Source organism: Scyliorhinus torazame, chromosome 18 (assembly GCF_047496885.1).
Source record: "Scyliorhinus torazame isolate Kashiwa2021f chromosome 18, sScyTor2.1, whole genome shotgun sequence".
Lineage (NCBI taxonomy): Eukaryota > Metazoa > Chordata > Chondrichthyes > Carcharhiniformes > Scyliorhinidae > Scyliorhinus > Scyliorhinus torazame.
This window is the reverse complement of record NC_092724.1, coordinates 41,694,026-41,710,671: the sequence shown is the minus strand read 5'-3', so window position 1 is coordinate 41,710,671 and position 16,646 is coordinate 41,694,026. Positions and strand designations below refer to the sequence as shown.

Here is a 16,646-nt window from a genome sequence, read left to right as displayed (position 1 = left end):
GTTACACTAGAGGTGGGCGGAAAGATTCGAGGACCTGGAGAACAGGTCGAGGAGGAAGAATCTTCGGATTCTGGGTCTCCCTGAAGGAGTGGAGGGGGCCGATGCTGGAGCATATGTGAGCACGATGCTCAATTCGCTGATGGGAGCGGGAGCCTTTCCGAGTCCCCTGGAGCTAGATGGGGCTCATCGGGTCCTGGCAAGGAGACCCAAGGCCAACGAGCCGCCAAGGGTCGTAGTGGTGAGGTTTCACCGTCTCGTGGATAGAGAGTGTGTTTTGAGATGGGCCAAGAAAGAGCGGAGCAGCAGGTGGGAGAATACGGAGATCCGAATCTATCAGGAGTGGAGTGCGGAGGTGGCAAAGCTGGTTTTAATCGGGCCAAGGCGGTGCTCCATCGGATGGGGGTGAGGTTCGGAATGCTGCAGCCAGCGCGATTGTGGGTCACATTTCAGGATCGACGCCACTACTTCGAAACGCCTGAGGAGGCTTGGACCTTCATACAAACTGAAAAATTGGACTCAAACTGAGGGTCTGTGGTTGTGGAGGGGATGTCGGTTGTATACAGGGTTTTAACTATGCGCAGGGAATGTTCCACGGGTTGGGTGATGGATGGGGATGGGAGAAGAGATCTGATGGGGAGACTGTGAGAGAATGTGGGCACCGGTGCTGGAGGGAGGGGAGGCCCGGGGATGGGGGAATTGGGATAAGGCCGCAAAAGGAGCTGCGCCCGAGGGGGCGGGGCCGGGTTAGGAAAGCGCGGGCTTTTTCCCGCGTTAGGGAAGGACGGGGGGATGGAGGAGCGCACACTGACTGCTTGCGAGGAGGGGGAGGGGAGATTCCCACACGGGGGGGGAGGGTCAACGGGATGGCAGGGGAGGCCGGGGTCAGCAGGAGTCAGCTGACTTACGGGAGTGTTATGGGGGGAGCAAAAGAGCTAGACATGGATCTAGCGGGGGGAGATATAGGGTTGCTGCTGCATTGGCCGATGGGGAACTGGAAACAGAAGAGGTGGTCGGGACGGGGGTCCCCCGTCTGGGGGACCGGAGGGTGTGGGAGGCGCGGGCACAGGTCTGGCCTAGAAAAGGAGATAGCTAGTCAGCAGGCGTGGGGGGGGGGGGGGGGGGGGGGCTGCGGCCAAGGTGCTTGGGGGGTTTATGGACCAGATGGGGGGAGTAGATCCGTGGAGATTTGCTAGGCCCCTGGCCAGGGAATTTTCTTTTTTTTCTCATGTACACAGAGCCTACTCCCGGATAGATTTTTTTGTTTTGAGTAGGGCGCTGATCCTGAAAGTGGAGGGAACGGAGTACTCGGCAACAGCCATCTCAGCCCACGCCCCGCACTGGGTGGAGCTGGAGTTAGGAGAGGAGAGGGACCAACGCCCGCTGTGGCGTCTGGATGTGGGATTACTGGCGGATGAGGAGGTGTGCGGGAGGGCGCGGGGGTGCATTGAAAGGGATTTGGAGGCTAACAACAATGGGGAGGTGCAGGTGGGGGTAGTGTGGGAGGCGCTGAAGGCGGTGGTCAGGGGAGAGTTAATCTCCATCCGGGCTCCCAGGGAGAAGAGAGAGGGCAGGGAAAGGGAGAGGTTGGGGGGGAGATCCTAAGGGTAGACAGGAGATATGCAGAAGCTCCCGAGGAGGGACTACTTAGGGAGCGGCGAAGTCTCCAGATGGAATTCGACCTGTTGACCACAGGGAAGGCAGAGGTACAGTGGAGGAAAGCACAGGAGGCGACGTACGAGTATGGGGAGAAGGCGAGCCGGATGCTGGCACATCAGCTCCGTAAGAGGATGGCAGCGAGGGAGATAGGTGGAGTCAAGGATACCAGGGGAACTACGGTGCGGCGTGCGGTGAAAGTAAATGAGGCATTCAAGGACTTTTATGAGGAGCTGTACAGATCTCAGCCCCCAACGGGGGAAGAGGGGATGCGACAATTTCTAGATCAACTGAGGTTCCCGAGGGGGGAGGAGCAGGAGGTGGCTGGTTTGGGGGCGCCAATTGGGTTGGGGGAGCTGGTTAAAGGACTGGGGAGCATGCAGGCGGGGAAGGCCCCGGGGCCAGATGGGTTCCCGGTTGAGTTTTACAGGAAGTATGCGGATCTGTTAGCCCCGTTGCTAGTGAGGACTTTCAATGAGGCAAGGGAGGGGGGGACCCTACCCCCGACAATGTCCGGGGCGCTGATTTCTCTGATCCTGAAGCGAGACAAGGACCCACTGCAATGTGGGTCTTATAGGCCGATTTCGCTCCTCAATGTGGATGCTAAGTTGCTGGCAAAAGTGCTGGCTACGAGAATTGAGGACTGTGTCCCGGGGGTGATTCATGAGGACCAGACGGGATTTGTAAAGGGCAGGCAGCTAAACACCAATGTGCGGAGGCTCCTAAACGTGATTATGATGCCGTCGGTGGAGGGCGAGGCGGAGATAATGGCAGCTATGGACGCGGAGAAGGCCTTTGACCGGGTGGAGTGGGAGTATCTCTGGGAAGTGTTGTGGAGGTTTGGGTTTGGGGAGGGGTTTATTAGTTGGGTTAAGCTCCTATATAGAGCCCCGGTGGCGAGTGTGGCTATGAATCGGCGGAGGTCGGAGTATTTTCGGCTGTATCGAGGGACGAGGCAGGGGTGCCCCTTGTCCCCCCTGTTGTTTGCATTAGCAATTGAGCCTTTGGCCATGGCAGTAAGGGAGTCCAGGAAATGGAGGGGACTGGTCCGGGGGGGGGAGAGGAGCATCGAGTGTCGCTGTATGCGGACGACCTGTTGCTGTATGTGGCAGATCCAGTGGAGGGGATGGTGGAGGTCATGCGGATCCTAACGGAGTTTGGGGACTTCTCGGGCTATAAGCTCAATGTAGGGAAAAGTGAGCTTTTTGTGGTGCATTCAGGGGACCAGGGAAGAGGGATAGACGACATACCGTTGAGGAGGGCGGAAAGGAGCTTTAGGTACTTGGGGATCCAGGTAGCTAGGAGCTGGGGGGCCCTGCACAAACTTAATTTGACGCGGCTGGTGGAGCAGATGGAGGAGGACTTCAAAAGATGGGATGTGTTGCCACTCTCGCTAGCGGGCAGGGTACAGTCGATTAAAATGATGGTCCTCCCGAGGTTTCTTTTTGTGGTCCAGTGCCTTCCTATTATGATTACCAAGGCCTTTTTTGAGCGGGTAGGTAGGAGCATCATGGGTTTTGTGAGGGCAAACAAGACCCCAAGGGTAAGGAGGGGGTTTCTGGAGCGTAGTAGGGACAGAGGAGGGTTGGCGTAGCCGAATCTGGGTGACTATTATTGGGCAGCCAACGTAGCGATGATCCGTAAGTGGGTAATAGAGGGAGAGGGGGCGGCATGGAAGTGGTTGGAGATGGCGTCCTGCAAAGGAACGAGCCTGAGGGCGCTGGTGACGGCACCGCTGCCGCTCTCGCCGACAAGGTACACCACGAGTCCGGTGGTGGCGGCAACGCTAACGATCTGGGGGCAGTGGAGACGACATAGGGGTGAGATCGGTGTGGTCCCCGATCCGGGAGAACCATCGGTTCGTCCCAGGGAGGATGGATGGGGGGTTCGGAGCTGGCATCGGGCAGGGATTAGAAGAATGGGGGACCTGTTCATTGATGGGACGTTTGCGAGCCTTGGGGCGCTGGAGGAGAAGTTCAGGTTACCCCCGGGAAATGCGTTCAGGTAAATGCAAGTGAGGGTGTTTGTGAGGCGGCAGGTGAGGGAATTCCCGTCGCTCCCGGCACAGAGTATTCAGGCCAGGGTGATTTCGGGTGTATGGGTCTGAGAAGGCAAGCCCGGCGAATCATGTCCACATGTTTTGGTCGTGCCCGGCACTGGATGGGTTCTGGAGGGGTTTCGCGAGGACTATGTCCAAGGTGGTGAAAGTCCAGGTCAAACCAAGTTGGGGGCTGGCATTATTTGGGGTGGCGGACGAGCCGGGAGTGCAAGAGGCAAAAGAGGCCTGTATTCTGGCCTTTGCGTCCCTGGTAGCCCGGCGGAGGATCTTGCTATTATGGAAGGACGTGAAGACCTCCAGTGTGGAAGCCTGGATAAATGACATGGCAGGGTTCATTAAGCTGGAGAGGATAAAGTTTGCCTTGAGAGGGTCTGCGCAGGGGTTCTTCAGGCGGTGGCAACCGTTCCTAGACTATCTCGTGGAGCGCTAGAAGGAGGCCGGTCAGCAGCAGCAGTAACCCAGGGAGGGAAGGGGGGGGGGGGGGGGGGGGAGAGTAGGGGGGGGGGGGGTTTCTTTCAGGGGGGGGGTATTTGGACGGGTGGGGGAGGGGTTTTTCCCAGGGGTATTTGTAAAAAGCATACGGGAGGGTTAATATGTGCGGGAGAAACCCATTGTATAAGTTCTGTGTTATGTTTTATTGATATGTTTATGGTTTGCTCTGTTCTTTTCTCTTTTTCTTTTCTGTTACGGGGGGGTGTTTAATTGGTTGAAAATTTTTGTTGGAAAAACTTTAAATAAACATTTTTTTTAAAACTATGCTGGCTGTGAGTGGCCTTTTTAACCATATAAAAAAAATGCGGCCACACTGCGCATGCGTGCCTGCTCATCGATGTGCATGCGCAAAACTTTGCACATGCGCACCAATGAGCGGACATACACGTGTTGTGCGCCCGCATTTTTTTCATATGGCAAAAAGGCCGCTTGCAGCCGGCATAATTAAAAGCCATCTACTGCGGTTGTTGCACGTGAATTTGCGCAATCGGGAGCGCCGCAACAGATGTCTCTGCGACCATCCCCAACACACCCACGACCCTCCCGCAGGACACGCTCCCGACTTTGAAGATCACTGAGTTAGGGTATTGCTTCATGGCTTGGAGTGTCTGTGTTTCTGTGCTGTTCAAATAACAGGCCTGTGGAGTTTCCTTTGTAAAGTTTCCTTTCTCTTCATAAAATGGACCTCCTTTCAAACAAGTTCATACTGCCTAACGATCCGGATATCTTTCCCGAGGGTTAGATCTTTTATCAATTATAGCATTTCTGTGAGCACCTTGTCTGCTACACCTACAAATATTCAATCTCTGATTAGCTCAGATTTTAGATCTTCATATTGGCAGCTTTCAGGCATCCTATACAGATCAGTCATGAATGAATTGACCCGGTTACTGGATATGGCAAATGGATTTAGTACTTCTTCAAATTCAGCAGATGAATCATTAATTCCTTGTCTGGCAATATCATCCATTATCGGCCCTATTGGGTAAAGCAGCTTCTATCATTTATCTAAACCTGAAGCAATCATATTGTTATGGGCCAGGGTTTAGAGAATCCCAAAGGGTATCATGGAGTTCACCTGACCCACAACTTTTAATAGATTGTGGTATGGGGAGCACACGGCTCACTCAACAGGTATGGTATAGCAGAAAATGGACCAGTGGTTTTTAAAACAAAACAATGTTTATTCTATGAACTCAAGTTAACCTTTTTAAAACAAACAGTGAATATCTTAGCAACCAGTAAATCCAATACACTCCCCAAAGAATACAACACTAAGTAATCTGTATGCCGTCCCTTTAACATTCAAAAGACTTAACAAACCTTCAAACAGGAGCACATCAGGGTTTACATTCAAGACTGAAAACATTTATACTTCATCTGAATTCACCAAATGATCCATAAATAGTTTTTGGATGGCAGAGATCAACAGCAGTGCAGCTCACAGACACACCCAAGCTTTTCTCAAACTGAAACTAAAAAAAGCAGAAGTAGAGCTTAGCTCCACCCACACTCTGACATCACTCCAGTAACATGAGCAGCTCCATTTCTTAAAGGTACATTTCTTAAACACCCATTTCTTAAAGGGTACTCTTACATGACAATATATCTAAGGAATATTTTACTCCAAAGTCCCCAGTTATGTGATTGATCTGGGCTTTGAGTCAGTTCAAATTTATCTGGAAGAGTGCATTTCAGATCCATGCTTAAAGTTTTTTGAATTGTAGATTCAGGTTTAAGACATTGGTGAAATCCAAGATGTCACCTGCCGCCTTCTGTTTGGTGACAAAGAGTTTACCCACACTTGCGCCCACCCCCTCCCCCCGCTGACATCTTAACTGTCCTTGAAGAAGTCGATAAATGGCTTCCACCTCCGGGCATCCTGACCACCGTCATATGCGCCCTATGCAGTATTTTGAATTGACTAAGGCTAAGCCGAGCATACGTGGATGATTTGTGCTATAGTGAGAGTTTGGTGACTGAGGGAGTGCTGAATTTGGTGCATTTGAGTGCTATAGTGAGAGTTTGGTGACTGAGGGAGTTAAGTGAGGAGGGAGTAAGGTGCTCCTTTCATTTTGTTTCCTACATTTCCGCAAAGAGTGAGAAGAGAGCCAGGAGTTTACAGAGAGTGCAGCTGACTGGGAGCAGAGTCGGAGGGCGGAGATCCAGTTGGTCCACAGGGCAGCTATATTCTGTAAGGTAAGAGGGGATGGAGGCTAGGCCAGTTGCATGTTCCTCCTGTAGGATGTGGGTGGTGAGGGATACCACCGGTGTCCCCGCTGACTATACCTGCGGGAAGTGCACCCAACTCCAGCTCCTCAAAGACCGTGTTAGGGAACTGGAGCTGAAGCTGGATGAACTTCGGATCATCTGGGAGGCAGAGGGGGTGATAGAGAAGAGTTACTGGGAGGTAACCACACCCAAGGTACAGGACAAGAATAGCTGGGTTACAGTCAGGGGAAAAAAAAACAGGCAGACAGTGCAGGGATCCCTCGTGGCCGTTCCCCTTCAAAACAAGTATACCATTTTGGATGATGTTGGGGGGGGGGATGACCTACCGGGGGAAGGCCCTAGCAGCCAGGTCTCTGGCACTGAGTCTGGCTCCGGGGCTCAGAAGGGAAGGGGGAGAATAGAAAAGCAATAGTTGCAGGAGATTCAATGGTTAGGTAAATAGACAGGAGATTCTGTGGTCGCGAGCGAGACTCCCGGAAGGTATGTTGCCTCCCGGGTGCCAGGGCCAGGGATGTCTCAGATCGTGTCTTCAGGATCCTTAAGGGGGAGGGGGAGCAGCCAGAAGTCGTGGTGCACATTGGTACCAACGACGTAGGTAGGAAAAGGGGTGTAGAGGTAATAAACGAGTTTAGGGAGGTAGGCTGCAAGTTAAAAGCCAGGACAGACAGAGTTGTCATCTCTGGTTTGTTGCCGGTACCACGTGATAGCGAGGCTAGGAATAGGGAGAGAGTGCAGCTGAACACGTGGCTGCAGGAATGGTGTAGGAGGGAGGGCTTCAGGTATTTGGATAATTGGAGCGCATTCTGGGGAAGGTGGGACCTGTACAAGCAGGACGGGTTGCATCTGAACCAGAGGGGCACCAATATCCTGGGAGGGAGGTTTTCTAGTACTCTTCGGGAGGGTTTAAACTAATTTGGCAGGGGAATGGGAACCGGATTTGTAGTCCAGCAACTAAGGTAGCCGATATTCAGGACGCCAAAGCGTGTAATGAGGCAGTGGGGAAGGGAACACTGACAAAGGAGAGTACTTGCAGGCACGGAGATGGGTTGAAGTGTGTATACTTCAACGCAAGAAGCATCAGGAATAAGGTGGGTGATCTTAAGGCATGGATCGGTACCTGGGACTACGATGTGGTGGCCATCACGGAAACTTGGATAGAAGAGGGGCAGAAATGGTTGTTGGAGGTCCCTGGTTATAGATGTTTCAATAAGATTCGGGAGGGTGGTAAAAGTGGTGGGGGGTGGCATTGTTAATTAGAGATAGTATAACAGCTGCAGAAAGGCAGTTCGAGGAGTATCAGCCTACTGAGGTAGTATGGGTTGAAGTCAGAAATAGGAAAGGAGCAGTCACCTTGTTAGGAGTTTTCTATAGGCCCCCCCAATAGTAGCAGAGATGTGGAGGATCAGATTGGGAAACAGATTTTGGAAAGGTGCAGAAGTCACAGGGTAGTAGTCCTGGGTGACTTTAACTTCCCAAACATTGAGTGGAAACTCTTTAGATCAAATAGTTTGGATGGGGTGGTGTTTGTGCAGTGTGTCCAGGATGCTTTTCTAACACAGTATGTAGATTGTCCGACCAGAGGAGGGGCAATATTGGATTTAGTACTTGGTAATGAACCAGGGCAAGTGATAGATTTGTTGGTGGGGGAGCATTTTGGAGATAGTGACCACAATTCTGTGACTTTCACTTTAGTAATGGAGAGGGATAGGTGCATGCAACAGGGCAAGGTTTACAATTGGGGAAGGGTAAATACGATGTTGTCAGACAAGAATTGAAGTGCATAAGTTGGGAACATAGGCTGTCAGGGAAGGACACAAGTGAAATGTGGAACTTGTTCAAGGAACAGGTACTACGTGTCCTTGATATGTATGTCCCTGTCAGGCAGGGAAGAGATGGTCGAGTGAGGGAACCATGGTTGACAAGAGAGGTTGAATGTCTTGTTAAGAGGAAAAAGGAGACTTATGTAAGGCTGAGGAAACAAGGTTCAGACAGGGCGTTGTAGGGATACAAGATAGCCAGGAGGGAACTGAAGAAAGGGATTAGGAGAGCTAAGAGAGGGCATGAACAATCTTTGGCGGGTAGGATCAAGGAAAACCCCAAGGCCTTTTACACATATGTGAGAAATATGAGAATGACTAGAGCGAGGGTAGGTCCGATCAAGGACAGTAGCGGGAGATTGTGTATTGAGTCTGAAGAGATGGGAGAGGTCTTGAACGAGTACTTTTCTTCTGTATTTACAAATGAGAGGGGCCATATTGTTGGAGAGGACAGTGTGAAACAGGCTGGCAAGCTCGAGGAAATACTTGTTAGGAAGGAAGATGTGTTGGGCATTTTGAAAAACTTGAGGATAAACAAGTCCCCCGGGCCTGACGGGATATATCCAAGGATTCTATGGGAAGCAAGAGATGAAATTGCAGAGCTGTTGGCAATTATCTTTTCGTCCTCACTGTCAACAGGGGTGGTACCAGGGGATTGGAGAGTGGCGAATGTCGTGCCCCTGTTCAAAAAACGGACTAGGGATAACCCTGGGAATTACAGGCCAGTTAGTCTTACTTCGGTGGTAGGCAAAGTCATGGAAAGGGTACTGAAGGATAGGATTTCTGAGCATCTGGAAAGACACTGCTTGATTAGGGAAAGTCAGCACGGATTTGTGAGGGGTAAGTCTTGCCTTACAAGTCTTATTGAATTCTTTGAGGAGGTGACCAAGCATGTGGATGAAGGTAAAGCAGTGGATGTAGTGTACATGGATTTTAGTAAGGCATTTGATAAGGTTCCCCATGGTAGGCTTCTGCAGAAAGTAAGGAGGCATGGGATAGTGGGAAATTTGGCCAGTTGGATAACGAACTGGCTAACCGATAGAAGTCAGAGAGTGGTGGTGGATGGCAAATATTCAGCCTGGATCCCAGTTACCAGTGGCGTACTGCAGGGATCAGTTCTGAGTCCTCTGCTGTTTGTGATTTTCATTAATGACTTGGATGAGGGAGTTGAAGGGTGGGTCAGTAAATTTGCAGACGATACGAAGATTGGTGGAGTTGTGGATAGTGAGGAGGGCTGTTGTCGGCTGCAAAGAGACATAGATAGGATGCAGAGCTGGGCTGAGAAGTGGCAGATGGAGTTTAACCTTGAAAAGTGTGAGGTTGTCCATTTTGGAAGGACAAATATGAATGCGGAATACAGGGTTAACGGTAGAGTTCTTGGCAGTGTGGAGGAGCAGAGCGATCTTGGGGTCTATGTTCATACATCTTTGAAAGTTGCCACTCAAGTGGATAGAGCTGTGAAGAAGGCCTATGGTGTGCTAGCGTTCATTAACAGAGGGATTGAATTTAAGAGCCGTGAGGTGATGATGCAGCTGTACAAAACTTTGGTACGGCCAAATTTGGAGTACTGTGTACAGTTCTGGTCGCCTCATTTTAGGAAGGATGTGGAAGCTTTGGAAAAGGTGCAAAGGAGATTTACCAGGATGTTGCCTGGAATGGAGAGTAGGTCTTACGAGGAAAGGTTGAGGGTGCTAGGCCTTTTCTCATTAGAACGGAGAAAAATGAGGGGCGACTTGATAGAGGTTTATAAGATGATCAGGGGAATAGATAGAGTAGACAGTCAGAGACTTTTTCCCCGGGTGGAACAAACCATTACAAGGGGACATAAATTTAAGGTGAATGGTGGAAGATATAGGGGGGATGTCAGAGGTAGGTTCTTTACCCAGAGAGTAGTGGGGGCATGGAATGCACTGCCTGTGGAAGTAGTTGAGTCGGAAACATTAGGGACCTTCAAGCAGCTATTGGATAGGTACATGGATTACGGTAAAATGATATAGTGTAGATTTATTTGTTCTTAAGGGCAGCACGGTAGCATTGTGGATAGCACAATTGCTTCACAGCTCCAGGGTCCCAGGTTCGATTCCGGCTTGGGTCACTGTCTGTGCTGAGTCTGCACATCCTCCCCGTGTCTGCGTGGGTTTCCTCCGGGTGCTCCGGTTTCCTCCCAGTCCAAAGATGTGCAGGTTATGTGGATTGGCCATGATAAATTGCCCTTAGTGTCCAAAATTGCCCTTAGTGTTGGGTGGAGGTGTTGACTTTGGGTAGGGTGCTCTTTCCAAGAGTTGGTGCAGACTCAATGGGCCGAATGGCCTCCTTCTGCACTGTAAATTCAATGATAATCTATGATTAATCTAGGACAAAGGTTCGGCACAACATCGTGGGCCGAAGGGCCTGTTCTGTGCTGTATTTTTCTATGTTCTATGTTTTGTTTCGGGGCTCCCTCCCAGTCCATTGTAAATCTTGGATACCTTACCCTATGATTCCCGCAGATCGGTGCCCACACCGAGGCTCCCTCCAGTCTCCGCTACTGCCGCCACTGACCCACACCCTCTGGGCCATCACGCCACAGTGCTCGTGGAGTACTTGGCCAGCGTGAATGGCAGAGGGGCGGTCAACAATGCCCCTAAGCTCGTGCTCTTACAAGAGGCTGCCTCCACCTGCTCCCATGGTGACCCCTCTCCCACCACCCACTTCCTAACCATGGCTATATTCATTGCCCACTAATAGTTCATTATATTTGGCAAGGCCAGCCTGCCGTTCCCCGCCCCCAAGTGCCCTCTCTGCAGCAGACCTCCTTTACCCGTCAAGATTTCCCCACCCACACAAACGCTAAACTCAGAGCATTAATTTTCCTGAAGAAAGACTTTGGAATGAAGATCGGGAGGTTCTGGAAGACAAATAAGAGTACCGTCATTTTCACTGTCTGCACCCGCCCCGCCAGCGACAACAGGAGCACGCCCCACCTCTCCCCCCTCATCTGTTCCAGCAGTTGTGCCAAATTCAATTTATGTAGTTGTTCCCATCCCCGCGCCACCTGGACACCCAGATACCTAAAGCTCGCTTCAATACTTTAAACGGCAGCTCGCCCAACCTCTTCTCCTGCCCCCTTGCCTGGATCGGAAAGACCTCAATCTTTTCCATGATTAACTTATATCCGGAAAACCAGCCGAATTCCTCCAAAATGTTCATAACACCCCCAATACGTCCCAGTGGATCCGATAGGTAAATTAGCAGATCGTCTGCATAAACGAGACCCTGTGCTCCATCTCTCCCTCCCCACCAGCCCCCCCCCCCCCCCCCCCCCCCCCCCCCCACCCCCCAACTATCCCTCTCTAACTCCCTGACGCTCTAAGGCCATTGCCAGTGACTCCATAGTCAATGCTAAAAGCAACGGGGAGAGTGAGCACCCCAGCCTTGTCCCACGGCATAGCCAGAAATACCCGAACTCACCTGATTTGTCCTAACACTCGCTACAGCAACTGGACCCAATCCACAAACCCCTGCCCGAACCCAAACCGTCCCAGCACTTCCCACAGATACTCCCATTCCACCCGATCGAACGCCTTCCCCATGTGGTGCCAGTGCTAGCCCCTTAACAATAGCAAAATCGATCGAGGTGTGGCACCAATTTTGCTGTCATGAAAGTCCACAAATTCTGTATTGGCGCCAATACTTAGTCTCAGAAACAGAGAATCCCGCCCATGGACTTTCATGTTTTCCAAGCATAACTCATTCTCAATCACGCCCTCCCTGCCCCACTCAAAAACCTTGCCCAAGCAAATGAAGGGATCACATTGGAGCAATAAAAAAAAAATTGGGAATTCCGGTGACGGAGATAGGCTGAGCGGTCACAGGAAAGGTGGCTCTCCTCAGAAAATGTCTTGGCACACTATGACCCCAGGAAAGAGTTGGTGCTCACTTGCAATGCGTCTCCAGATGGAGTTGGGGCAGTTCTGGCACACAGAGGACAAAACGGACAGGAACGGCCTAGAGCATTTGCTTCCTGGGCTTTAGCAACAACACAGCGAAAGTATGCACAAATTGAAAAAGGAGGATTGGCTGTGATCTTCGCAGTGAAGAAACTTCACCAGTACTTGTATGGGTGGAAATTCACGATAATCACAGACTGCAAGCCATTGCTGGGCTTGCTGAAAGAAGACAAAGCGGTGCTACCAACAGCTTCAGTCCAGATCCAACGCTGGGCCCTATTACTGGCAGCATACCAATATCAACTGGAGCACCGGCCAGGATCCCTGGTGGCAAACGCCGACACACTAAGCAGGCTGCAGTTACCTTCTGGTGGTCTCACAATATATTTGTTTGTGGACACAAAGGGGTAACGGGGAGATGGAAAGACTAGTCCAGGCGGAATTCCACCCCTACTGGAGAAGAGAGCAGATCACTGTGGAAGACGGGATAGTGCTATGGGGAGCACAAGTAATAGTTCCAAGTCAAGGCCGTTGAGCCATACTGGCCGAACTACATCATGGACACCCTGGAGTCTCAAAAGTGAAGATGTTAGCCCGGAGCTATATCTGGCGGTCGGGCCTAGACACAGACATAGCAGCATTGGGAGGTCGGTGCCAAGAATGCCAACAAGGGCAGAAGGTGCCACCGGCAGCCCCACTGCACCCATGTGAATGGCCGGGTAGACCATGGTCACGACTTCATGTCAATTTTGCAGGGCCGTTTACGGGTTCAATGATTTTTGTGATAGTAGACGCCCATTCCAAATGGCTGGAAAGCAGTGCACCAGCTCCGCCAGTCACGGGAGACATTTTATGAGCTTTTAGACAAACCCAGTCGTCAGCTGGGCCACCAGCTAAGAAAGCAGGCAGCCACAAGGAAATAGCCCAGGTAAGGGACAGGAGCAGCAAATCAATTGCAGCCCCAGAACAGATCAACAAAGCCTTTGCAACCTTCTACCGAGAAATGTACATCTTCGAGCCCCCAGAGGAAGACTTGAAGATGAGATAGTTCCTCGAATGACTGGACATGCCTGTCATGGGGGATTTTGGAGACAGGACCTGGAAGCACGATTAGAATGGAGGGAAGTCATGGAAAACATTAACTAGTATTAGCAAAGGGAACCCTGCCATCAACACTGGTTCAGTGGCCAGCACGGTAGCATTGTGGCTAGCACAATTGCTTCACAGCTCCAGGGTCCCAGGTTCGATTCCGGCTTGGGTCACTGTCTGTGCGGAGTCTGCACATCCTCCCCGTGTGTGCGTGGGTTTCCTCCGGGTGCTACGGTTCCCTCCCACAGTCCAAAGATGTGCAGGTTAGGTGGATTAGCCATGATAAATTGCCCTTAGTGTCCAAAATTGCCCATAGTGTTGGGTGGGGTTGCTGGGTTATGGGGATAGGGTGGAGGTGTGGACCTTGGGTAGGTTGCTCTTTCCAAGAGCCGGTGCAGACTCGATGGGCCGAATGGCCTCCTTCTGCACTGTAAATTCTATGAAATCAAGCCTCAATACCAATATTCTCCAAAAAAGACAAAAGGTCTGACGGAGGTCACTGTGATCCATCTAAGTCCTTAACACTGACGCAAAGAACCTGGCGAAGCGGCTGGAGAGCTGTGTGCCAGTGCTAGCCGTGGAGGATCAGTCAGGCTTTGTCAAGGGTAGGCAGCTAACAGTGAACATCAGATGCCCGCAGAGGTTTAAGGTGCGAGGGGCAAGGTATAGAGGAGATGTACGAGGCAAGTCTTTTTACACAGAGGGTAGTGGGTGCCTGGAACTCGTTGCCAGAGGAGGTGGTGGAAGCAGGGACGATAGTAACGTTTAAGAGGTATCTTGACAAATACATGAATAGGATGGGAATGGAGGGATACGGACCCCGGAAGTGTAGAAGATTTTAGTTTAGATGGGCAGCATGGTCGGCGCAGGCTTGGAGGGCCGAAGAGCCTTTTCCTGTGCTGTACTTTTGTTTTGTTCTTTGAACATGATCATGACTCCACCCAGGAAGAGAACATCAAATGTGATCATCTCCCAGGAAGCAGAAAAGGCCTTAAACTAGGTCGAATGGAGGTACCTCAGAGTTCATAGAATTTGGTAGGCCTAACATATGATGAACGTCTGAGGATCCTGGGATTATATTCATTGGAGTTTAGGAGGTTGAGGGGAGATCTAATAGAAACTTACAAGATAATGAATGGCTTAGATAGGGTGGACGTAGGGAAGTTGTTTCCATTAGCAGGGGAGACTAGGACCCTGGGGCACAGCCTTAGAATAAAAGGGAGTCACTTTAGAACAGAGATGAGGAGAAATTTCTTCAGCCAGAGAGTGGTGGGTCTGTGGAATTCATTGCCACAGAGGGCGGTGGAGGCCGGGACGTTGAGTGTCTTTAAGACAGAAGTTGATAAATTCTTGATTTCTCGAGGAATTAAGGACTATGGAGAGAGAGCGGGTAAATGGAGTTGAAATCAGCCATGATTGAATGGTGGAGTGGACTCAATGGGCCGAATGGCCTTACTTCCACTCCTAGGTCTTATGGTCTTATAATCATAGAATTTACAGTGCAGGAGGCCATTCGGCCCATCGGGTCTGCACCGGTCCTTGGAAAGAGCACCCTACCCAAGCCCACATCTCCAACCTATCCCCGCAACCCCATCCAACCTTTTTTGGACACCAAGTGCAATTTAGCATGGCCAATTCACCTAACCTGCACATCTTTGGACTGTGGGAGGAAACCCACGCAGACACGGGGAAAACGTGCAGACTCCGCACAGACAGTGACTCAAGCCGGGAATCGAACCTGGGGCCCTGGAGCTGTGAAGCAACTGTGCTAACCACTGTATTACCGTGCCGCCCAGTTGTTGGAACGGTTTGGATTTGGGCCAGGGTTCACCTCCTGGGTGAAACTACTGTACAGCGCTCCCATGGCGAGCCTACGGACAAACACCACCAGCTCTGAATACTTCCGGCTACACAGAGGTACGAGGCAGGCATGCCTGCTATGCCTGTTGCTGTTTGCCCTGCCAATTAAGCCACTGGCAATCACCCTCAGAGCGGCAAAGGGATGGGGAGGTACCAAAAGGAGAGACAGGGAGCATGAGTCTCACTCTATGCACGTGACCTGCTCCTCTACATCGCCAACTCCCTGGCCAGCAAGGAAGGAATAATGAAACTCCTGATGGAGTTCGGAGCCTTCTCAAGTTACAAACGTAACCGGAGTAAGATCAAAATCTTCCCTGTGAACCCGCAGTGGGGAGGAGCAGAGCTGGGGGGACTACCGTTCAAACTGGCCCAGATGAAATTCCACTACCTGGGATCCAAATCGCCCACGACTGGACACTGATCCACAAGTGGAACCGACGAGTCTGGTGGAGAAACTAAAAAAAGACCTGCAGAGGTGGGGCTCACTCCCAATCTCCCTTGCAGGGAGAGTGCAGACGATCAAGAGGAACCTGCTGACTAACCCTCCGACTTTTTTTCGGTGGCAGCCCCCTAGCGGACCCAGCCATTGTCAACGGGATTTCACGGTGACAGCACCCCTAGTCGCTGGGAAATCCATGCGCCGGCATGGGACTGGAATATCCCACCGGCGTGAACAGCCGGTAAATCGCGCTCTACTTCCCTAAGTCCTTTTTCAACACAGTAGATTAGCTAATCATGAGGAAGCAAAGCGGCGCAGTAGTTAGCACTGCTGCCTCACGGCGACGAGGACCCAGGTTCCATCCTGGCCCCGGGTCAATGTCCGTGTGGAGTTTGCACATTCCCCCCCATGGCTGCAGGCGTCTCATCCCCACAACTCAAAAGATGTGCAGGGTAGGTGGATTGGCCCCACTAAATTGCCCCTTAATTGAGGGAAAAAAGAATTGGGCACTTTAAATTTATTTTAAAAAGGGATTGAACCCGGATCCTCGGCGCAGTGAGACAGCAGTGCGAATCACTGTGCCACCATACCATCCTCAATAACCATCCATTCCTTTGAGAAGCAACTGACCTCCACTCACCAGTTGCTCTCTTTCAGTTAAGACATGTAGCTTCCATTGAGGGAGATTATAGCATTAAAACCAAACACTCTCCATTTTATACTAAAAGTTCAAGCATCAATTTATTTATTTTTAAAAATTTCATTATAACACCACATCATACACAAAATCTAATTCTAGCTTTAATACTTCAGAATAAATTCTTACTTTATATATAGAGCCACATCTTGGTCACATGGATGGCTAACTATCTGTAGAAAATTATATGACGCTTCTAATAAATCCTGCCCAAAGTAAAACATAGAGATGGAATATAAGTAACCAACACCAAAATTATGCAAACTTTACCAATAAAAAATAATGTCAATCTTCGTTTGCCTGTTTTAGGAAAATATTATGATTTAGTTCTAACATAGATCATCCCTCTACATTAATCTGAGGATAGGTCAGTGCAATT

The 16,646-nt window shown here is 50.7% G+C and overlaps 1 protein-coding gene across 1 annotated transcript in view; it reads right to left on the bottom strand.

The window, feature by feature from the left end:
- Positions 1–16,646, bottom strand: part of LOC140394729 (cation channel sperm-associated auxiliary subunit delta-like) — a 96,709-nt gene that overhangs the window by 57,943 nt on the left and 22,120 nt on the right. Inside the window, exon 3 of the mRNA XM_072481947.1 lies at positions 16,397–16,473. Within this exon, the coding sequence (XP_072338048.1) occupies positions 16,397–16,473 (77 nt within the window). The remainder of the gene's footprint in view (positions 1–16,396; positions 16,474–16,646) is intronic.